The sequence below is a fragment of the Peromyscus maniculatus genome, chromosome 7 (assembly GCF_049852395.1).
Source record: "Peromyscus maniculatus bairdii isolate BWxNUB_F1_BW_parent chromosome 7, HU_Pman_BW_mat_3.1, whole genome shotgun sequence".
Lineage (NCBI taxonomy): Eukaryota > Metazoa > Chordata > Mammalia > Rodentia > Cricetidae > Peromyscus > Peromyscus maniculatus.
In genome coordinates, this window is record NC_134858.1 from 50,278,591 (window position 1) to 50,303,219 (window position 24,629).

The 24,629-nt window shown below is 36.6% G+C and overlaps 1 protein-coding gene across 1 annotated transcript in view; it reads right to left on the minus strand.

The window, feature by feature from the left end:
• Positions 1-24,629, minus strand: part of Ddx10 (DEAD-box helicase 10) — a 178,584-nt gene that overhangs the window by 51,070 nt on the left and 102,885 nt on the right. The window contains exon 16 of the mRNA XM_042280937.2: positions 17,263-17,319. Coding sequence (XP_042136871.2) covers positions 17,263-17,319 — 57 coding nt within the window. The remainder of the gene's footprint in view (positions 1-17,262; positions 17,320-24,629) is intronic.

The following is a 24,629-nucleotide window of genomic DNA, read 5'->3' on the forward strand; positions in this document are numbered from 1 at the left end:
AACACTTTTCAAGTTTTTATAAGACTTTATACTATGAGAGCAAAAAAAAGTGGAAGAAATGGGAAAATAAAAATGAATGGGAAGGACAATGACTGCAAGAAAAAGAAAAATGGAAGGAAGAGGGTCTAATGGAAATTAACATCTATATTTTTAAGAAAAGATTTGCATTTCCACTACAAAGATGACTGTAAAAAATGTTGCTAATATTTCAACAAATTCACACACAAACGCACATAGTGACTAAGTACCACAATTACTCACAAGTTCTTCTAAAAGAAACAGAATTGCAGTAGAGTCAGAAATAACAGAAGTCAGTTGAGAAGCTAGTACACTGAAGTAAAATGTACTCACATTTTTTACTGTCAAAACAAGTTGGTTTTACAAACCAAAGCTGTCTAAATCCAGGGAGAATATTATCTTAACATGTTCCTGATTTTGTAAAACTCAACTTTTTTTGTTTTTTTTCTTTTTTTAAGACAGGGTTTCTCTGTATAGCCTTGGCTGTCCTGGAACTCACTCTGTAGACCAGGCTGGCCTCGAACTTGGAGACATAGAGATCTGCCTGCCTCTGCCTCCTGAGTGCTGGGATTAAAGGACATGTACCACCACCACCTGGCTTCAACATTTTATTTCAAACAATTTATTTTGCATGCTATACCTCGTAACTTTTTACCCTTACACTAACTTTTTTTTTTTTTTTTTTTTTTTTTCGAGACAGGGTTTCTCTGTGTAGCTTTGCGCCTCTCCTGGGACTCACTTGGTAGTCCAGGCTGGCCTCGAACTCACAGAGATCCTCCTGGCTCTGCCTCCCGAGTGCTGGGATTAAAGGCGTGCGCCACCACCGCCCGGCCTTACACTAACTTTTTAGAGTGTTAATTTTAAAGGAATAGGGAATGTTATGTATTTCATGCTTACTCCAATTTGCTTTCATCTGAAAAAGTCAAACAGTGAAGAAATGACTTATTTTATAGACAATAAAATAGGACACAATTATCTTAAAGAGTATTCAATGCAAATAACTACTTGGTGAATAAATCATTTATATAAATTTAAATTGATTTTGAGTGCAATTAGTCACCAAATTCATTTGTGATTTACCTTGTTGATATAACATTATACTGGTATTCTGTATCCATGGGAAACATTTGACAAGATGAGTTTCAAAGAACATGTATTACAAAAGAATAAATCAAAATAACTTATAAGAGATTAAAATAACATAATGGATGTCATTTTGGTAAATTACTACTAATTTGTGAACTTAGGGTCCTCAGTAGTACATTAAAACTCTTTGATATAACAAGGGGAGATGTCTATGCTACCAATGCTCAACTTTTTTGTTTTACTAACTTACAAGACTAGTAAGGAAGAAGTTGATGAAACAAAAAGTTCTAATTTGTTTTAAGTTCTAGAAAAGTAGAGGAGAGGGGTATTTTCTTTTCTCTGTGCTACTATGACAAGTACACAAAAGAGAGTACTGCAAAGGAAAGAGATTAATAGAACATAATAAGGCATTATACCAAAGTCTCATTTTCTACCAACAGCAGCTTATGTGTTCTGGATTTCTAAGCCCCACAGACATCAGGTTGAGTGTTTTTACAGGTTAAACCAATGGTATCTCTGAGTTATACAACAAAGTTGACACTATAGCCTGAGTTTGCCCAGAACCAGTGGCCCTGGGGCAATTGTCCACTGGACTCCTTTTTATTCTCCAAATGTTGTTTATGGGGTCATGCTAAATGACAAGGGGCATTACCCACGATGGGTAGGAAGCATGCCCCAGCTTACACAATAGAGACTGCAGAGGTAGTAGGTTCTGTTTGTGGGCAGTGACATCATTTCCACCCTCACCCTTTCATCACATTTGGTTTTAACTCTTCTTTCTCCAAAGAACACCAGTACATCTCCAAAGTTATATCTTCTAATAAATAATTCCCTGTAATTCTGGAAATTACTGTTTTTCACAGTAAAATCAAGAAAATTAAACAGGCAATGCTTTTGCAATACTGAATACTTACTATTTGCTGGGCATCAGCCTATGTGGCATAGACGGAAAAGTGAATGCAGACATTTCCATGATGGTATAAATAACAATACATTGGTATATATTTATATATTTTCTAGTGGGGGTAAATACTAAAGAGAAAAAATATTTAGGTAAGAATACAAGGGAGGATGAGATTAGTATTTTATTATCAGGTTGATTAAGAAAGCTTGATTAGTAAAGTGGTATTTTTGTAGAAATTCAAAGGGATTAAGAAGTGATTCACTCCAGGTGGTGGTGGTGCACACCTTTAATCCCAGCACTTGGGAAGCATAGGCAGGTGGATCTCAGTAAGTTCAAGGCCAGCCTAGTCTATAAAGCAAGTTCCAGGACAGCCAGGACTGTTACACAGAGAAACCCTGTCTCAAAAAACCAAAAACCAAAAAAAGAGGAGGAGGAGGAGGAGGAGGAGGAGGAGGAGGAGATTCACATAGCAACTGGACAGTACACCAGGGGCAAGGGCCAGAAGTTACTTATTTTTCGTAAGAAATGATCTGGAAACCTGAAGTTCAAGTGAATTAACTGGCACAACAGAGGGAAATGAAACCTGACTGTATGTAGAACTTTGCAGCCATTACTACAATTAAGCAGGAGAAGCCCTTTAAGGCTTGGAATCTGAAAGGAAGGGTAATGTAATACAACTTACTTCTAATTGTTTGTTCTCACTACTATATAAAAGGAGGAGGCAGATAGCAGAAGTGAATGCTATGAATAGACTAAAAGGTTCTTAACAGCCTATGTTTAAAGACGATGGTGACTTGGAGCAAAGTGATAGCAATGAAGACATTAAAAATTAGATTATGGATATAAATTTTAGTGTTCTATTTTTAGATAATTTTAGATTTATAAGAACTTTGCAGATACACAATTACCATGAACCTTCCAAGCAGACCTTTCTTATGGCTAATATTTTATGGTGTATTTATCATAACTAAAAAACCTAACTATGGCCGGGCAGTGGTGGCGCACGCCTTTAATCCCAGCACTCGGGAGGCAGAGCCAGGCGGATCTCTGTGAGTTCGAGGCCAGCCTGGGCTACCAAGTGAGTCCCAGGAAAGGCGCAAAGCTACACAGAGAAACCCTGTCTCAAAAAACCAAAAAAAAAAAACAAAACAAAACAAAACAAAAAAACAAAAAAAACCCTAACTATGGTATATCAATATTAATTAATAATAACTTTAGACATATCTGAGCTATAGCAAATTTATTCCTTCCTTCTTTCCTTCCTTCCTTCCTTCCTTTTTTTTCCCCGAGACAGGGTCCCTCTGCATAGCCCTGGAACTTGCTTTGTAGACCAGGCTGGCCTTGAACTCACAGAGTTCCATCTGCCTCTGCCTCCCAAGTGCTGGGATTAAATGCGTGCAACACCATGTCTAGCTTCCCAATTTCCTATTTTTAAGGTAAAATAAGTAGTACTTACTGGTAAGCTCTGGTAGAGTCTGAAAGAGAAGTCAACAGTTTCTAAGATTTCTGCCCAGCTAATGAAAGGACAGGTGTATCACTTCCTGGGGAAATGTAGATCATGGGATTAACATATTTGGGACACAAAGATCTGAAGGCTGAATTTAGATATACTGAGATTCTCAATAAAAATCCAAATAGAGATGTCAAATAGGCAACTGGCTATAGCTTTCGTTTTCAAAGTTATACCTTGTAATAAATAGTTCCCTGTAATAATGGATATTACTGTTTTTCACAGTAAAAATCAAGTAAATTAAACAGAATATAGTTCTACAGGGACCTTATGGTAGCTATGACTTTGGCTCAACACATTCACATATGCCAATGCCACGTCTCAGTATTGAAATGTAAGATACCCCATTAGATAAGTACTTATTGGTTTGGATGATTTACTGAAATAGAATTACAAAAATCTGACACAATTATGTAAGTGTGGAAACACTGAAAATGACTCCCAGATTTCTAGGCAGGGGAAATCACATAAATGATGGCAGAAGTTCTTGAATTTCAGCCTTCTAATATATATACACATTTTATCAAAATTCTCTACAGTGAAGGTAAAAATATTAACTGTCAAAATGGCTGTAAAAATATTTAACAGGTTTGGCACACTTCATAAAAAGCATGATTTTAGAAAATAGCACATCTACCAAACTTCTCTTAATATACAAAAATCTTCTCACAAAATTACAGAATATCAAACAAGAACAAAACTGAGATTTTATGATCTATAAATACATTTAAGCACGCATTCATTCTTATTTTTGACATCCATATTGACGATCCACAGTCTGCTCAGAATGAAATTTAGAGTAATGTTTGTACATTAAATGACCTTCAGTAGGGTAGCAGACCTACAAAATAAATGCTAATAAAAACTTTCTCAATAAAAATATATGATGAAATATGTCAAACAGGAAGATTCAGGTACATCAAATGTGTTATTCTAAAAGATTCCTCTGACATTTAAATATTAGTATTTTCAGATATGAACATTAAATAATGAAAAATACTTTCCCCATTGGAAGGAACTTGGGAAAGCATTTTTCACTGTTTAATGTTAACATAGTTCAAAACTCCAGGAAATCATACCATTACTCCTGGGCATATTCCATAGTTCAAAATTCCAGGAAATCATACCACTCACTACTCCTGGTATATTCCCCCAAGAAATCAAGGTCAACCTACAATAGAGATAACTGTGTAATTCATGTTTATTTAAGCACTATTTATAACAACCAAGTTACAAAATTAACCTGTTAATCTGTTAATAAATGACTATAAATATTAATAAATGTGATATAAATAATGACATTTTATCCAGTCATAAAAAAATTATACCACATGCAAAAAGGAAAGATGAATGAAACTAGAGCTCATCATGTTAAATGAAATAAACCAGGCTCATAAAGGCAAATTTTTTTCAAATTTCTTCCAATTCACTGTTAGTTCCTCAAGAACAGGTTTAATTCTACCTTGCCATTATCAAAACTAACAATCACAAGCATGTCGAGAGGAAAAAGATGACTCCTATTAGGATCATCCTACCACCCTATATTGTATTCTTCCCCAAATCCCAAGGCACTCCCCCATAATTATTCTGAATCCTCTCCCCTTTTGCATCTAATAGCCTCTATTACTCATCAAATTCTTTAGCTTTGTTTCCTGTCATCCTTTTTTGCATGCTAGTAAATTCTGATATATTCTATGTTCTCAAAAATATGTTCTCCAAAAACCCTAAGAAAGTCAAATAAATATTCTACACTGTTATGATTATAGTTTTCTTCTACATTCAACTACTGTTGAAGAAGCTGTGAGAATAAACCCACACACCTGCAAATGTTATATAGAATGGTCTGAAAGAACATAAAAGTGATAGAGGATACTTTATTACCTAATGGATAAGAAAGGAATTAGAATTGTAAACCTGAAAAAAATACCGCAAGATACCTATCTGGTCTAGAACACCTGAGTCATAGTAGTTATGAGATTTATTCAATGCCATAGTGACCTACTGCTAACACTAAATATAGAGACCAGAATCTCAGAACATTAGATCCCTTAGGTTAGCATCAGTTTTGTGTAAACCACCAAGGGTACTTTTACCAGTGTATTTATTCTCAGGGCTTTCTCCTTGCTCTAATACTGAAATGATCATACAAGATTCACATATTCTCAACATGGAGAAGCCAAATTCTGATTGTCCTCATACTTTCCATAGCTCTGGGCAATATTTTTTCATTGCTTATACTGGTTTTACATGCTGTGTGAAGGTTTACAGGGCAAGAACAACAGGCGCTGGCCTGCATGCAATCAAGTACTAAGATACACAACTAGAATTGGGCATGCTGAGCTTGAACTGATTGAGGATACACTTATCCTCAAATAGACAATCTCCTATGGAAGCATAAGGCAAACCAAAATGGGTTTATCTCAAGAGTTTAAAGTACCTCAGGTTATAATGCAAAAATGTATAAAGAAGGAAATTTGAACTTGGATCTCTGGCTCCTAATGGGAGTGGCTGTAGTATCTTAATTATATACATACACACTACATAAATGCATGCAAATAAGCCTTTCACCCAAACAGATGGGAGAGAAAAAGGAAGGATGATGCAGCTGAAGCATCTTTCAGCTATTTAGTGACAACATATTCCAGCTTTATTGATTCTGGGTATCTCAGTACAAGCTTACCTTAAAAGACATATAGTGCTGATAGCAATAATTCACATTTCAAAAAGTGATTCACGCCGGGCGGTGGTGGCGCACGCCTTTAATCCCAGCACTCGGGAGGCAGAGCCAGGCGGATCTCTGTGAGTTCGAAGCCAGCCTGGGCTACCAAGTGAGTCCCAGGAAAGGCGCAAAGCTACACAGAGAAACCCTGTCTCAAAAAACCAAAAAAAAAAAAAAAAAAAAAGCCAAAAAAAAAAAAAAAGGTAAAAAGTGATTCACAGCTCACTATATAATCCTCACATGAGCCCTGGAAGGCTGATGATGCAGAGGAAACTAGGGTTCAGAAGATATGACCTGGACCACAAAGCTTATTGGCAGAAATGAACTGCCAAACCTCTTGTTCTTCTGAGAGCAACTCAGGAACCTGGCAATTACTGATTACGGGAGACCTACAACCTATGATCTGATAATCACAATGCAGAAGAATTCATAGCATGGATGTTCTCTTCCATTCTAATCTTTCTACCTTTGCTTAGAGAATATTTGTTTTTTTTCTTCCTTTATTTTGTTTTTCTCGAAGGAGCACTACAAAACACCAAGTACCAGTTGTACTGACAAGGTTAAAAATGTAACTGTAGGTGGACTTTAAAAAACAAAGGCTCACTAATAGTCATGTTTACAATTTTGATACCAATCATGTTTTTAAAAAAATTTCAATGGGGCTGAAGTCTTATTAGAATATACTTTCTTGCTTCCAAAAGTGGTTGGCTGTATTAGTAAAAATAAATGGATGGACTTGAAAGTGTGTATTTCCAATGTAAAACAAATACATGTCTTTATGAAGTAAAAATGAAATGTGCCTATAATAAAGGGGGAAACTGATGAACACAGACCAAAATCAAGACAAGTAAAATGAAACAATCAATCCTAAATCTACTAGTAATCATCTTCTAGTCCAAAACAGATAATCAATATGATTATTGGTAAGGAAATTTTAAAGTCATATATATATAGTGTTTTGCAGCATTTTCTAAGCTATAGAATTACAGGAATATACATTTTTCTTATTTGAGAGAAATAATAGTATAAATTTTAGGAGATGAATCATCACACTTCTTGGAACATGGGGATCTCAGAATTTATGTATTTGAAGAATATAAATTATTAACTTTTCAGAGCTTTCATTTAAGTTCCCCTTTTAGGAGTTATAGTTATTATTTATAAAAGTTATTCATAATATCCTATATTCAAAAATCTCCAAACTTAAACATCTGTGCTGAAAATACTTATAGGCATCTAATCTACCTCTTCATTTTCAATAAAAATAAAATCTCAATTGAAGATTGATATGTGTGGTGGTAAATCTTGATTATAACCATGGAAACAAATTTCTGGGTATTCTCTAGAATAGGTTAAATGAAGTAAGAAAACCTACCCTAAATGTGGGTGATACCATTAAATGAAATGGGGTCCAGGACTGAATAAAAAGGGAGAAAACAAGCTAAGTATGAACATTTCATTTTTGTTTCTTTTTTTTTTTTTGGTTGTTTTTTTTTTTTTTTGGTTTTTCGAGACAGGGTTTCTCTGTGTAGCTTTGCGCCTTTCCTGGAACTCACTTGGTAGCCCAGGCTGGCCTCGAACTCACAGAGATCTGCTTGCCTCTGCCTCCGGAGTGCTGGGATTAAAGGCGTGCGCCACCATCGCCCGGCTCATTTCTGTTTCTTGATTGAGGAAGAATACAGTGTGAGCAGCTGCCTTGAGCTCCTGCTGCTCTGGCTTCCTTCCTTACGATGGACTGCACCCTCAAACCATGAGCCAAAATAAAGCCTCTTTATTGAAGTTGTTCTTGTCAGGGATTTTGCTACAGCAATGAAAAAGGTAATGAATATACTGTTCATTTAGGACCATGTACAAACCACAAGCGTACAGCCCAGCAAGAGGTCACAACCACACTACTAACTGACCAGACTAGGACTCAAGCTCCACAGAAATCTCCCAAGTTCATCTTGCCTTCTCAGTGTCAATACTCTTCTTCCCCCCACAAAATCAGTCCTGAATCCTAACCATAATCCCAAACATTAGTTTTGCTTTGAGAAAGACTTTACATAAATGGAGTACTATATATTAACTCTTTCTAGCTTATTTTTGCTCAATTTATACTTGTGAAATTTGTTCCTGTTGCTGCATATAGCAATGATAGATATGTAATATCTCATTGTATGACTATACTACAATTTATCTGCTCTATAATTTGGGTAACTTCCAGTGTTTGATGATTATTAGTGCTGCTATGTGAACAGTTTTTGGCATAAGCATGTATGCATTTCTTTAGTTACATGCCTAGACAGGAAGTGTGGCACAGTGCATAGGCAAATATTCACCTTAGCAGAAACTACCAACATTTCTCCAGAATGGTTGCATTAATAAGGAAAAGTAAAACTTAGGGAACTAGAGTGGTCTTGCATATAAATCACCGATGGTTTAGAAGAACCAGAGATAAACTCAGGGACTCATTCTATTACTCTCTCCTAAACACTCTGGATACTGCCTACAGCAATACAAGTAGGATTCATTCAAGTAAAAATCTCGAGACAAAACTCATTAACAAGGCCAAAAGACCTTTATTGAGTGCTAAGACATTTTCATCCCACCAATTAAATATGATCTAACCCAAGTTAGTTAATTAGACTTCTTGATTCAAACTTCTTTCAGCAGTTGAAATACTGTTATGCTTCCACTTATTTCATAAGCTTTTTGCTCAAATAGGATAATCTTAATGAAAGTACTTGAAAGGCTAAAACATTCCAGGTGATATATAAAAGCTATACCAACACACCATAAAAATAACAAATTCAAGAGTTCTCTTCAAGTAAAGAAATCTTTCAATCTTGAAATACATTAGTAATAAACATGAAAAAGAAAAAAATCTTTCTGCATAAAACGTTACTGATACCTGGCAATATCTTTTCCCCAAAGCAAGAAAATACAGCAAAGATGAATTGTTTATTGTTGAAAATAATAACAGCAATAAAATTTTAGTTTCCAAGTATTTTTATCTACAATTTCTTAGAGGGCCAAAAAGGAAAAACCTTAACAAATAAACAAGCAAACAAAATACCATGTAAGAGAGAAAAACAAATTCCTCTTGGAGACATGGTTACTTACAGGGAGAAATTCCTGTAGTTACTAACTTTAGAGTCTTTGGAGCACTAGTTTATGGTGCTCTCCAACAAAAGTCTTTATGGCTTAAAAGGAAGAAACAATAAAGCTTTGTCACTCTATAGCCCACATATAACAACGAGTAAAAATGTATCCCCAAGAGTCTTATCTACAAAGCCCACTGTCACTAACATAAGAGGTGGTAGATACCATAAATTCTTACAAATAGGAAATCACTTTCCCCTATCATCCACCTCCAAAACCAAGAATGGTTTTTAATAATCAATACAAAGCTTATTCTTTGTTAGCTATGTTCACTATCTGTTTTCATTTCCTACTGACTCCTTCCTTCCTCCTTTAAAGATAAAAGGCAGAACCCTGACTTCTTTGATGAGAGATTAGTATGTTATCCAAACCCACCTTTTCTCCTCTCTCTCTGAGACTGTCTTGGAGTCTATTGGGAATATAGATGCTTCTGTTTATATACCATATAACTGTAAGCTTTGTACTGAATACTAAAAACTATTCTTGTATTTTAAGTGTCTGTCAATAAACCCAAACTCCAGTACACTCAGGCACTCAGGAGTCATTTAACAACATCACTGGGTGACTGTTTCTGACCAAATAAAATATTCTGTAGATATCTATTAGGTCCATTTGATTCGTGCTATAGTTTAATTGGTGGGGGTGTTATATTTTGTTATTGATTTTGGGTTTGGATGACCTATCTATAAAAATAAGAATGGAATATTGAAATCACCCACTATTACTATATGAGGAACTATATTCTATCAGACCTTTTATACATTCTAATGAGTTTGAGTTTATTTTGTGACATATTCATTATTCAGAGTATGTGTAAAAAGTATTCATCTTGCTGAATAAACCACTTTATTAATAGTGGTTTATCTCTTTACCTGTTTTTTTTTTTTTTTTTTTTTTTGGTTTTTCGAGACAGGGTTTCTCTGTGTAGCTTTGCGCCTTTCCTGGAACTCACTTGGTAGCCCAGGCTGGCCTCGAACTCACAGAGATCCGCCTGGCTCTGCCTCCCGAGTGCTGGGATTAAAGGCGTGCGCCACCACCGCCCGGCTCTTTACCTCTTTTAAGTGATTTTGATTTGAAATTTTCTTTATCAAATATCAGAATAGCCATGCTAGCTTGTTTTCAGTTTCCATTGGCTTGATTCATTGTTTCCTGTACTTTCACTGCATTGCTGTTGGTGTTTTCTGAGAGAAAGCAGATAGTTGGATCTAGTTTTATGATCCAGTAAGCTAGTATGTGCTATTTGTTGGTCAGCTGAAGCAATTATTATGATTAAGGTTGATACTAGTAGGTTGCTAATTTCTATGGTTTTATGGGTTATTTCTCTGGTTGGTTTGATCACTGTTTATTCTGTTCTTTTATCCCTATTAATATTAGGGATTTGCTGTTTGACTGTGTTAGAGAGGACAGACTTCTTTCTACCTCTCCTTTACCTATTTCTTCTAGTAATTGTATTCTTTCTTGTCCTCTCATGCTTAAAACTGTCCTTCTACCTCCTCTATGTGTACTATTCTTTTAGGTATTAGTATTTTCTGGAATATTGGCTTGGTTTTGTCAAGAACTGCATTAGGCTATGCTTATACTTGAATGTCTATACTTCATTATTAATTTTAAAAGACAGATCAGCTAAATATGGCAATCTTAAATGGCAATTATTTGCTTTTAATGCTTAAAATATATTCTTCCATTATTTTCATGCTTGTAGGGTTGCTGATAAGGGATCTGATATTATTCTGATCTGTCTTTGTTGGTAAACTTCTATTTTTTCATTAAAGTTTTAAGAATTATTTCTTTATTTCGTACTTGACATATTGACTATAATAAAACTTGGAGAGGATCTTTTGTGTGTGGGTTTGGAGTTCTAAATCTCTCAAATTTGGATGCTCATTTCTTTCTCTAGTTTTGGGGAAAATCTTTGAATAGATTCCCTATGTCTTTAGTTTTTTCTAAACTCCTTTTATAGCATTTAGGTATATCTCTTGTTATCATCACAGATGTGGACATGTGACCATGCCTGTTTGTGCTGCTCATTTTTTAGCTCTTTACTGAGTCTAATATATCCTTGAGCTTGTCTTCCATCTCTGATATTCTTCCTTCTGCTTTGGTGAATCTACTTGCAATGTTTTCCACTGCCATTGAGTTTGTTTCCAACAGTTCTTAAGTTTTCATTATTTTCAGATTATTTTATGTATATGATTATCTTTTCTCTACATATTTGTATGTGTACCATATACAAGTCTGGTGCCCACAGAGGTCAGAAGAAGACATCATATCCCTTGAAGCTGTAGTTACAGATGGTTTGTAAACTGCCATGTGCATGGTGAAAATTGAACCTAAGGCCTCCATAAGAAGTGCTCTTAACTGATCCATCTATTCAGACCCCATTTCTGACTTTTTTGTTTTGTAATTTTATTTCCTTGATGAATTTGTTTTCTTCCATAGTTGGAACTTTTTTCATTCATAATGCCTAAGTTCAGTCTTCTGTTGCTGACTATCTGTTCATTGAGATCTATTTGGAAGTCATTCACTGATCATTCTTACCAGGAAACTAGAAATCTTCACCCAGCACTGCCTCTTTCAGTATCTTTGAATTAAAAAGTTGAAAAGCTATGGTATTTTGGAGGAACCATGTTGCTTTGCTTTTTATGTTTTTGTTTCTACAATAAGTCTGCACAACTGTTGGCTTGGATATTTCTTATGATTTTATTTGGGAACCTTAAAAAGCAAGGTCTTATGTAGTTCATGTTGGTCTCAAACTCCTAATGTAGCTGAGAATGACTTTGAACTCCTGATTCTCCCAACTCTAGTAAAATCAGGGGCATTCACAAGCACATTTTTCTCTTTGGGAAACTTACTGAGCGGACTACTCTTGAAGAAAAACTAAAACTGAAAAAAAAAAAAACTAAAAAAAAAAAGTTTACATGTAATACAGCAAAACTACTTTGTCATTTGGGGAAGCAAAATCATCTGATTCCAGTATACTTAGTTACTAATGGTGAGTACCCTAAATGAGTCATTTGAATTCTAAGGGAACTGTTCTAATATCTTGTACCAAAAAAAGGATAAAAAGGGAAGAATCGTTTAAAAAAAAAACACACATATAAAATGATTACATTTTAGAGAAGCTTCTTTCTGGGTTCTTGAAAACTGGAAACTGCCAATCATATATATGCCGGGGGTGGGGGGATGGTAAATGTGAATATGCCAGTTCTGCTGTTTGGTTTTTGTCAACCTGACAGACCTAGGTACCTGGAAAGAAGGAATCTTCATTAAGGAAAATACCTCCGTAAGACTGGCCTGTTGGCAAGTCTGTGGGGTATTGTCTTGATTAATGATGATATGGGAGGTACCAGATGATTTTGGGTGGGACAACCCCTGGGTAGATGATCCTGGGTTGTATAAAAAACAGGGCTGAACAGACCATTAGGAGTAAACCAGTAAGCAGTGTTCCTCTATGGCCTTTTGTATCAGTTTTGGTCTCCAGGTTCCTGCCTTGAATTTCTGCCCTGACTTCCCTTCAAAATGCTGCAATAAACCCTTTCCTTCCCAAGTTGGTTTTGGTCATGACCTTTATCACAGTGGTAAATCCTAACTAAGACGCCAACTCTTCTTTTCTATAGCATATACTGGTGTTTGCATTTGGAAAGTGTTATAATGTCAGCCAGATTGTTTTCATATTAATTGTTTCTCTGGTATATCAGGGGCCTCTGGTGGCCACACTTAGCTTTGCAGTCTGTGGGCTAGACAGGTTAACTCACTCTCCCCAAAACTCCCCAGCTCATAATCCCTAGCGTGGCTACTGTTCAAACTGGGGGTGTTTCCCAAATGTGTTGGGAGTAGAAAGCAAACACAAGCACTGAGATGTGTACAGGCACAGGGCCCTTTTTCAGACTTTCAAGACTCTCTAAGTATTAATGATGCTGCCATGCTGTCACAGTGACAGCACTGTGACTGTAAAGCAGATGGCTGGAGGTTCAGAGTCTTCGGGTTCTGCAGCAGTGAAAGACAGATATGTGGCTGCAAAGGTTGGTCTGCCTTTTGAGTTCAGGCTCAGGTCGGTTGATGAGCTTTGCTCCCTGTAAACAAGTGTGGGCATACTTAACCCTATATATTTCTATCTGAGCTGAGCCTACTGCTGCATGCACTTTCTCATTCTTAGTATATCTTTTTCTTCTTCCTCATCTCTTGCTACTTCCTTTTTTTGTCCATGGTATTCTTCTTTATCCCTGCCTTTTATTTAACTTTTTTTCTCCTCTATTTCCCTTTTACTTGCCTTTACCTGCTGGGTAAACAATTCTTAACACCATATTGTCAAGTGTCAATTAAGCATCCCAGCATAAAACTAGAAAGATTTATAATGATTATAGAACTTCAACCTCAAAATGTATGAATTGTTTTAAATTTCAACATAATGTCACTTTCCAGTGTTTCAGTCTTCTAATCTGTTCTCTTTTGTTCCTTTATCAACAATTCCTATTCCATCAGCATCACATTTGTGCTTAATAAATCCTATTCTATTTAAAAATTACCAGAGCCCTGAGAAGTATGGGGATGCATCTCCAGTTCTGCACTGTTTTTTTTTTCTTTACATAACTGCAAAACTCCTTGCAGCTATCAGATATTGCAATTAACACATGTGACCAGTCATCAGAGCAACAGGAAACCTAGCTAGATAGTAAGATGGAGCTGTATTTCCCATACAGCTTCTCTTAACTCCAAAATCAATGTACTCTGTTGATTAACACAACAACTATATATCATTTTGTTAGTGGAAACAGAAGCAGTCCTGTTCTTCAGAATTTCTTTACTAAAGAAAGTTTTCATACCAAAAAGATCTGTATCTTAGGCCACCAATAAAATAAATACATGTAATCTTAAAAATCTGTATCTCGGACTGAGTCTACCAGGTTGATCGCAGTCCTCGGGGGAGGACTTGTCCTGGAAGAGGTGGGAATGGAGGGTAGGCTGGGGGTAAGGGGAGGGTGTGGTAGGGGGGAGAATAGGGGAACCCATGGCTGATATGTAGAACAGAATGGTATTGTAAAATAAAATATAATATATATATATATATATCTGTATCTCCCAAACCACTAAATATCAGGTACTCAGGAAATCATCATAAAAATTTCCCTCTCATATTCTTCTTATAACAGACCATAGATATAAACTTCAACAAAATAATTTATCAAGTTTCTGAGAGATTCACCTTCCCTCAGTATACTGAAGAATGTTAGAGACGGCGTTATAAACTGTCACTGGGCCCTATGGTAACACCACTCAAAGGAGATGGCTCTCATATCTGTACCTCAAGAAGAGGGTTGTGATTTGAAGGTATCTCAACTATTCCCAGCGTCTCTAAGAAAGCCTCTGTCTACTAAAGGACCCTGCGAACAGAAGAACTTCATCATTGGCATAGTCTTCTCCTTTTAGTGATTTTCAGCACACTTCTCATGGCTAGACAGTAAAAGGCCTTCTCCTGAAAAGGAAGTCCCTCTCCTCCCCACAGGAAAAAAACATGAAAAAGGAGAGGAGAGGAAAAAGAGTTCGGATGTGAGATCGGCCCTAATGAAAATCTTAACAGCCAACTTTAAGTTGACTATCCCAAGAGAAATAGGATCAAAACTATACACAGACACCCATCCACAACGGGACTAAAGGTAAGAAATCTAGAAGCAGTCTAACAAGTGAAAACTCATCAAATTCAATCCATTATGAAAGAGCAAGGACACAGCATCAATAAATATAAAAAATAAACCATACTAGGCAGTCTTCTCTCAAGACTTAAGTGCAACTGGTTCCAAGACAAGATTCTCATTCACCCTCAATACCCAAACTTCAAAATGTCCAAGCCCCTATACTTTAAATCGTACAAGAATTATAATACCCAATAATATGTAAGCCATATATTTTTTTTTAAATTCTTTTAAAAAAAAAAAAACAATGGCAACAGCTGAAGAGATGGCTCAGTGGTTATAAGCATGTTACTCTTCCATGGGACCCAAATTCAGTTCTCAGCACCCACATCAGGTGGCTCAAAACCACTTATAACTCCAACTCCAGGAGACCTGACCTCCACAGGCACCTGCACTCACATCTCCACACAACCACAAACAAGTATATGTAATGAAAATTAAAATAAAATCTTTTTTTTTTTTTTTTTTTTGCTTTTTTGTTTTTCGAGACAGGGTTTCTCTGTGTAGCCTTTCCTGGATATTGCTGGCCTCGAACTCACAAAGACCCGCCTGGCTCTGCCTCCCAAGTGCTGGGATTAAAGACGTGCGCAACCACTGCCCGGCTAAAATAAAATCTTTAAAATAAAAAAATAAAAAAAGCTAATGCAAAAAATCTGTACATGTTCATTACAAATGTAGGATTAACTATACTTCTGATCTTTAGATGGAAAACTCTATAGATATGGAACCCACACATACAAAGGTAGACTCTACATACAAATGTAAAAAGCAAAGGAAATATAGTAATGTGACTTTCTTACTTTCCTATCTAGAAATAAGAGCTTCTTAGTAAAACAAAATGGGCTTAACACTGAACACGAAATACCCATAATATCACCTGTTTTCATAAAGGGTAAGATTTTCTTCTTTAATTATATTTATCTAGTATAGTTGCTATGATCTAGTTTCTAGGCCATGACACTTCAACTTTGCACGATAAACATGCAGAAGCATTAACAGGCTGCACATTCCAGAGCTTTCATTTTCAGACACTTCTAAAGAGAGTGCTCTTTGATAGTGAATATATGCAATTTTTTCCTCATACACTATAGTGCAATTGCTTCCCACTTCAAAACTATACCAGGAGTTATCATCTCTCACTTGCTTTCTAAATGCTATGGCCAGCATTGGGATGGGGTGGGGGTGGGGCAAAGAACATCTGTTATGGAGTTACTCAAGAGAATCAGATCTTTGCTAACTGCCAAGAAAAAAATCATGGCTAGTTAGGCATGGCATATACAGCACGAGAAATGGCATTCAGTATTTGGCCCTGGGTCTGGGAAATCACTTCTATTAAATGTCCCCAAAATGCAGGAGCTGAAACCTTCTCAAGTGTTAAGCATACCAGATTAAAAATCATAGCTGTATATGGATGGTACTTATAATTTTACATATAAATCCAGGGAAACTATACATGTTTATGAGATACACTAACACTGATAGAGTGTTTTATCTAGATCCTCAAAGGAGGAGCGAAGCAACCAATGTTCTCACGGTAATCTATTATCAAATTATCCAACTGAGTACAAACAGGCCAATTTCTAGTCTAAAAAAGACAGATATGCAAATCTTGTCAGAGTTAGCCCACAAAGTCAACTGTCTTCTATAATTAATAGAAAAGGTGGCCAGGAGGGTCAAGCAGTCCAAATTGCAAACTAGCAATTTTAATTTTTAATCATTCATAAAGGAAAACAAATAAATGAGAAAGTAAACAATACACCACAAGGGCTCAAATCCAACTAGATCAGAATGCCGTGATATAAAAATGAACATAAAAATAAATGTATTTAATCCCAGCACTCGGGAGGCAGAGTCAAGCGGATCTCTGTGAGTTCAAGGCCAGCCTGGTCTATAGAGCGAGATCCAGAACAGGCACCAAAACTACACAGAGAAATCCTGTCTCAAAAAACCAAAAAAGTATGTGGAAAATAGCGATTTAAATTAATTTCAATATTACAAAAGATTTTCTTTATTTTATATAGTTATCTTTGTCAAATACCTTAGCAGATCTGTTTTACAAAAAGAACAAAACAGTATAGGCATGAAGATATTGACTTTGTGCACACACGGGTGCAAGTGCGCACACACACACACACACACACACACACACACACACACACACACACACACACACACAGATGCCTCTCCTTACCTTTGTTTGCCTTTTGTTGGCTTCTCTTCTGGCTTCTCTTTCTTTTAGCCGTCTTTCCTACAAGAAGAGAAGGTAAATTAGAGGCACATAAATTTCTAGATACTGAATGTTAAGCAGCACATACACAGTTTTACTTTGTAAAGCACACTGAAGGCAATACTTCATATTTATTTTTCAATAAATGTTTACAGAATACCTATGATAGGGCGGGCCTAACAATTCTTAATGAGTAAATATAGGTCAGATCTGGTATCATACATCAATTCCATCATTACATACTATACAATTTTTAGTTACGTACACTTTCTTGCTCAACTAAAAGGAAAATAACAGAACCAGGCATTCAGTAAAATATATTGCATACAGGTTATAAGTACAATATCTGATACATGACTGGTACACAATCAATGTCATCTTCTAGAATAAAAGAAAAGAAAAATACACTCATGATTATTTCTCTTGTCCTCAGTGTGAAACAGAATTTGCAAAACATAAAAAATCCTCACCTTTGGTTCTTATGAATGATATTCATTCAGAAGCAAACAAAAGTCACTCTTATGAAACATGATATTTTATTAAATTGTTTTATAATTTCACCATTAGTTTTCCACTGATTACAAAATAGGTAAAAATGGGAAAGAAAAGCATATACAGTATTAAAGTTCAAAACAAAATGATTCTGCTAAAGTAAAAAAAAAAAAAAAAAAAAGTCATTTTAAAGTCACAAAAGAAGCACAATCTCCTCCAAACACCAAAAAGTCTATTCTCAATCCAAAATTTGTAGGTAATAACTTGTAGGGTTTTTTTTTTCCTTTTAATTTGGATAAATGGCTAAGTCAGTGTAAAAAATAGTTTTCTTCTCATATAATAATGTAAAAATCCAAACCTGATTCACTATTCCATGAACAAGTGAATGGCATAGTGGGACAGTGAACAAGGCTCTGTGCTGGGTACTTTTTACTGCATTATCCATACATGACTTCCTTTGAGTTTAAAAAAACTCTTAATCCATAGTCTGCTAATGGAGAATAGAATTCCATATATTCCTCGACCAGGCTTATAGAATTCTTTCTGATAAAGAGAAACAAAAGTGCTAAGGTCTAAATGGATACTAAGTACTAATTAATACCAAAAGGGAGTCCGTGAAGCTTTTAGATGCAGTTTAAATAGCTTCTAATTGCACAGCAGATGAAATCTACTAGCAAACAAAAACCCAGAAAACTAGATTCAAAGGGAAACTAATAAAATCTCAAATTCACTTGGCCACTAGGTATGTGTCATATCTCTAATGCCTATCATTGCATTACTGCTTCTGTGATTAATTATTTTTCTTCCCTGAAACACAAACACACACACACACACACACACACACACACACACACACACACACACACACACACAACTAGCAGGATCACTACAATTATAAAAGAATATTCTAGATGATTTGGGAGTTTTAGAAATCAAAGTCAAAGGAACAAAGAGGAAAAATGAAGAAAGAAAAACTCAGAAAGATTTTGATTTGCATATTATCACAAGCTCATAGTTACAAACTGACTGATCTCAACAATGGTTCTTTGTGTGCCAAGTCTACAGTTTTCCTGTGTGCTAATGAAAACAAAAATAGAAATGTCTGACGTATTTACAGATGATGATTTTAATAACAGAAGAAAACGCATCATTTTATCTGTGAAGGCAGCCACTCATAGCACTAGTTTACATCAAATTCTGTCCTTGAGCTGCACATGATGACACGTGTCTGTGAGCTCAGCAGAGACCATACAGAGGGAGGACAGGACGTCTAGGCCAGCCTTCCTCCACACAGCCCATCCCAGAGAAGCACACCCAGCCCAAGCGCGCGCGCGCACACACACACAGAGCTGTCACTGACTTGCTCCCCTAGTGGGAATACAGAAATATCAATGTTTTCTAAGGATTTGGAGAGGGAGAAGAAAGGAAAGAGATACAGCTTCTAAACCACTTTATACCAAAACTTTTATACAGTTGGTACCAGGTACCCATTTTCTTTGACCAGCAGCAGACTAACAGATGACAGAGTGAAACAAAGTAATATTATTAAAGAAAAAATTTAAGTAACTCATGCTATTTTGCCTGTTTGAGAGCTGTCTTAGCTTGCAGATGTTACCTGTAATTTTCTTTTTTTCTTTCTCCCTAAATAACAGGACAATTTAATCTTATTATCTACCCAAAAGTATTCCTAACCTAGAGACTAACATTAAAGTAACAATATACTTTATATTATTTAATAATAATCAAAATGGTTTAAGTTTTTTCTGCTTAACTTAATCTTAAACCTATAGCTACATCTGGCATTCAATAACTATAGAGTGAACAAAAAACTGTATTGTATTTGCACAAAAATTTTATCTGTACATTACTATTATTGTTACTTTCTTGCTAAAAGCAATAGCTCTAAATTATCACAATGTGCTAGGTAATTTGCAAATGTCACTTTTAAATAGTGTTTCAGAACTTATGAGATAAATCCCCTCCCAATTTTATAGGTTAAAAGATGGGCAATCAGCATAATTAGGTTACTTGATTAAAGGCATAAACATAGTGAGCCATGAGCCTAGGACTCTCCTGTATTTGTGAAACCCAATGTCATTCCGGCACATTACTATGCTCCACACTCCTCCATTATTTTCCTTGTAGGGTCATATACTGTGTCTTCTCTTATCGATATGTACAAATGGTACTGTTTTATTAATAATCAAGTCTTTTCCTTTTAATGTTATTTTCTCCTGACAATATTTTATGTACTTAATTTCTGTCAGGTTCTTTGTGCAAAAGAAAAAAATAATTTACAATTATAATCATACAAATTTTTATTGTAATTATTCAATAAGTTGCCTTGTCCTAACACCTAAGACTATCTGAAAATGGACCAAGTGGTGGTGGTACACACCTTTAATCCCAGCACTTGGGAAGCAGAGGCAGGTGGATCTCTGAGTTCAAGGACAGCCTGGTCTACAAAGCAAGTTCCAGAACAGCCAGGACTATACAGAAAAACCCAGCCTAAAAAAAAAAAAAAGAAAGAAAGAAAAAGAAAAAACCTGAAAATAGAACTTCAAAGTTACAAACACATTGATGTGTTTGCATCAGAAAAACCCGTTCACATGAACCTAGGCTGTATCATTGGGCATTTGAACAAGCTATATTAGCCATAACAAAAAAATACATACTGTCACCAAATCTCAAAACTATTCCACTACTGTTACTAGATGATATTCTATTTTATTAATATTTAGTCTACTTTTAATTATGTGTACGTGAATGTGTTGGGATGGGGGGGTAGGTGCACGTTAGTTATGGTTCCTACAGAACCCTGAAGAAGATCTCTAATCCCTGGAGTTAAAGATAGTTAAAGATGATTGTGCATCATCTGATAGGAGCCACTGGAAACAAAACTCAGGTCCTCTACAAGAGCAGTATGTGTTCTTAACTGCTGAACCATCTTTCCAACCTCTAAATGAATCTAAAGGCCAGGTTGGGAACACAAAAGTACTTACTGTACAAGCTTTGTGACCTGAGCTCAATTACAAAAACACACATAAAGGTGAAAGGATAGAACCTATTCCACAAAGTTGTTCTCTGAGCTCAACAAATGTGCCATGGAGTGTGTGCTCTCTACCACATAATGTACTTGTGCGTGCACACACAGACACAGATAATATTAATAACAAAAAAAAAAAAGTTCAGGCCTGTCAGCTATTAGAATTCAATGTACATACAAACCCATATCTCCTTCGACATTGTCTTCTGCTGACATCATACAGATAAGAGAGATCCAAAGAAATGGAAGTGAAGTCATATGACCAAGACATGAAAGCATGTGTGTGTGTGTGGGGGGGGGGGGGGTAATGTATTAAAGAACAACTATCTTTCAATATGTGGGAAAAACAATTTAAAATAAATCATTAGAAAACTTCTCTATCCTTCATATCACTCACATCTTGCTATTATCCTCTCTGGACTCCTCTACCATAAAAAGCTATTAGCATTCTAGGAGGAAAGGCTTTCAAACAGGAAGTAGAACTACAGTAATCCAGAAATTGGAAATGGGCACAAGAAGTACCTTTTCTTTCCTAAAACAGGAAAAAACTGTTATTTAAGAGTTTGTAATAACACAAAACACAAAAGGCTATACTAGGTACAAGAGATACCTGAACATTATTATATTCAATAGCTGAGGTCTCCCTTAATTTAATGTAGTTTATATAGTTTAATAAATTCCATTTTAATATCATTTTTGAGAACATACTGATACCAAAAAACATTTTATAGAATGCAAAAAGACAGAATTTTATCTTGAGTTCTGCTATGCACAAGTGATTAAGTAAAAGGAAAGCATGAAATTCAATAATGGAAGTCAAATTCACAAAGGAGAAGAAAACAAAAAATCGCATTTCAAGGTACAAAATACTCGCTTTATAACTATTATCCTTCTTTGACATCTCAGAAATTTTGGGCCCTCATCACCTTGCAAAAAAAGCAAGTACCATGAAATATGAATTTGGTCAGCAGTCAGGGCAAAGCATTCATGCTTTTTTCATTCTCTGGTCATATACAGGAATTTGCAGATTTAGAAATGAGTCTCGTTTTTTTCAGCACAAGATGAGAGCACAAACCATCTGAATGGCTATCAGGCAACTCTACAGTCTAGTACAGAACAGAGTTCCCAGATGTCACACAGGACCACAGGGGGTATCTACTGTCACTTCAATAGTACATTCACCTCTTTTTCAGGAGAGTGAGGAAGGGGAACCCGGCTCAATGAAAGTATGTTCAGCATATTAGCACAGGAGACAACTTTCCGAACAGAACACCAATAACTCAGGCACTAAGATCAACAATTAATAAATGGGACCTCATGAAACTGAAAAGTTTCTGTAAGACAAAGGACACTGTCAACAGGACAAAACAGCAGCCTATGGAATGGGAAAAGATTTTTACCAAATCCCATCAAATAGAGGGCTAGTATCATATATATATATATATATATATATATATATATATATATATATATATATATATACACACATATATATATTTCAAGAAACTAGATATTAAAAAACCAAATAATCCAATTTAAAAAAAAATGGGACACATCTAAACAGAGAATTCTCAATAGAGGAATCTCAAATGGCTGAGAAAAAAAAAAATGTTCAACCTCTTTAGCCATCAGGGAAATGCAAATGAAAACTACTTTAGATTCCATCTTACACTTCTCAGAATGGCTAAGATCAAAAACTCAGTGACAGCTCATGCTGATGAGGATATGGAGCAAGGGAAACACATGTTTCTTCTTCCCTTCCTCCCCCCCACCCCCATTGCTGGTGGGGGTGAAAACTTGTACAGCCACTTCAGAAATCAATACAGTGGTTTCTCACAAAGTAGTAATCAATCTACCTCAAGACCCACCTATACCACTCTTGGGCATGTATCCAAACGACACTCCATCCTACCACAAAGACACTTGCTCAACTATGTTCATAGAAGCTTTACTCATAATACCCAGAACCTGGAAAAAACCTGGATGTCCCTCAAACGAAGAATAGATAAAGAAAATGTGGTACATTTACACAAGGGAGTATTATTCAGAAGTTTAAAAGGGAAAAAAAAAAAGACACGAAATTTGCAGGCAATTAGATGGAACTAGAAAAAAAAATCATCCTGAGTGAGGTATCACAGACCCAGAAAGACAAGATATAGCATGTATTCACATATAAATGGATATTAGTGGTTAGGTAAATGATAATCAAGCTTAACCCACAAATCTAGAGAGGTTAGGAAAAGAGAAGGACTATAGAGGGGAAGCATGGATCTCACCAGAAAGAAGAAATAGATCAGATTCTACAGGTGGCCTGGGGGTGGGGTGGGTGGGGATGGGAGCAGGAGGGATCAAGTGGATGTGGGAAAGTGTGAAAAGAGATGGCTAGAATTGGGGAGCATGGGGAGGTGGAAACCTAGCACAGTAGAAACTTCCTGGAATCTATGAGAGTGACCCTAGTGAGGACTCCTAGTAGTGGAGGATACAGATCTAAACTGGCTATCTTTTGTAGCCAGGCAAGGTTTCCAGTGGTGGAACTGGGTTACAGTTGTTTGAGTTGTTAGCCAAGGGGGTCCCAAGGAGATCCCTAAACAACCCAAGCTGATGCTAGTACAGAAGGTCGCTAATGAGTGACCGGGGGGGGGGGGGGGGGAGCGGGGGGGGCAGGCTGTGTGTGTGCAGGCATTGCCAAAGACAACATCTACACATCTAATTGAACACAGAGAGGTCAAGCTGGTACTGCATGGTACCCCTACGTTCTAGTCTTTTTGGCATGAAGAGGTACTCTGCAGGCTACAAAAAGAAAAAACTGGACACCAACGCAGCCACAAAACCCTCTACCTATAATATTTCCTGCTTGAAAGATGTGCTGGGGCAATGGTGTCACAGAATTCGTGGGAGTGGTCAACTAATGTTTGTTTTAACTTGAAGCCCACTGCCATGAGAGGGAGCCCATGCCCTACATGCTTGGAGAGCCAGGAACTGGAGACTGGATAGCTCAGAGACTTGGCTATCAGTGCCTTATCCAGTCGTCATCAGAGAGACTTCCTGTGGCCACAGCTGGAGCAGGTACAGAGACCCACAACCAGATACTATGCAGATGAGAGTCTAAACCGGAGGTCTCCATCAGGTCCCTCCCCTCGGAGATCAGGGAACCCAGAGGAAGAGAAAGAGGAAAGATGGTAGGAGTCAGAGGGGATGGAGGACACCAAGAGAATATGGCCCACTGAATCATCTAAGCGGGGCTCACATGGGCTCACAGAGACTGAAGAGACAACCGAGGGGCCTGCATGGTTCTGCACCAGGTCCTGTGTATATGTTATGGCTGTTAGCATGGTGTTTTTGTGAGACTCCTAACAGGGGGAGCAGGCATATCTCTGACTCGTTTGCCTGCTTTTGAGACTCTTTTTCTCCAATTGAGTTGCCTTGTCCAGTCTCAATATGAGGGCTTTTGCCTTGTCTTATATATTGTTTTGTCCTGCTTAGCTGTCATCTCTTGGCCTGCTCTTTTCTGAAGAGGAAGCAGAGGAGGAGAGGAGAGGTTGAGGGAAGCTAGCAGAAGTGGAAGTAGGGGAAACTGGTTAGATGTATTATTATATGAGAGAAGAGTCTATTTTCAATTAAAAAAAAAAAAAGAAAGTATGATCAAGAGTGGTTACGACAATTTTACAAAAATAACTCCTGTTCTCTAAGAACAAAAACCCTGTAAGTCTCCATGCACCCCTCTCAGGACCCCAGGACCAAGCCTCTTCAATGTATTCATATTCCATGGAGCTTTGTCTAAACAACATGAATA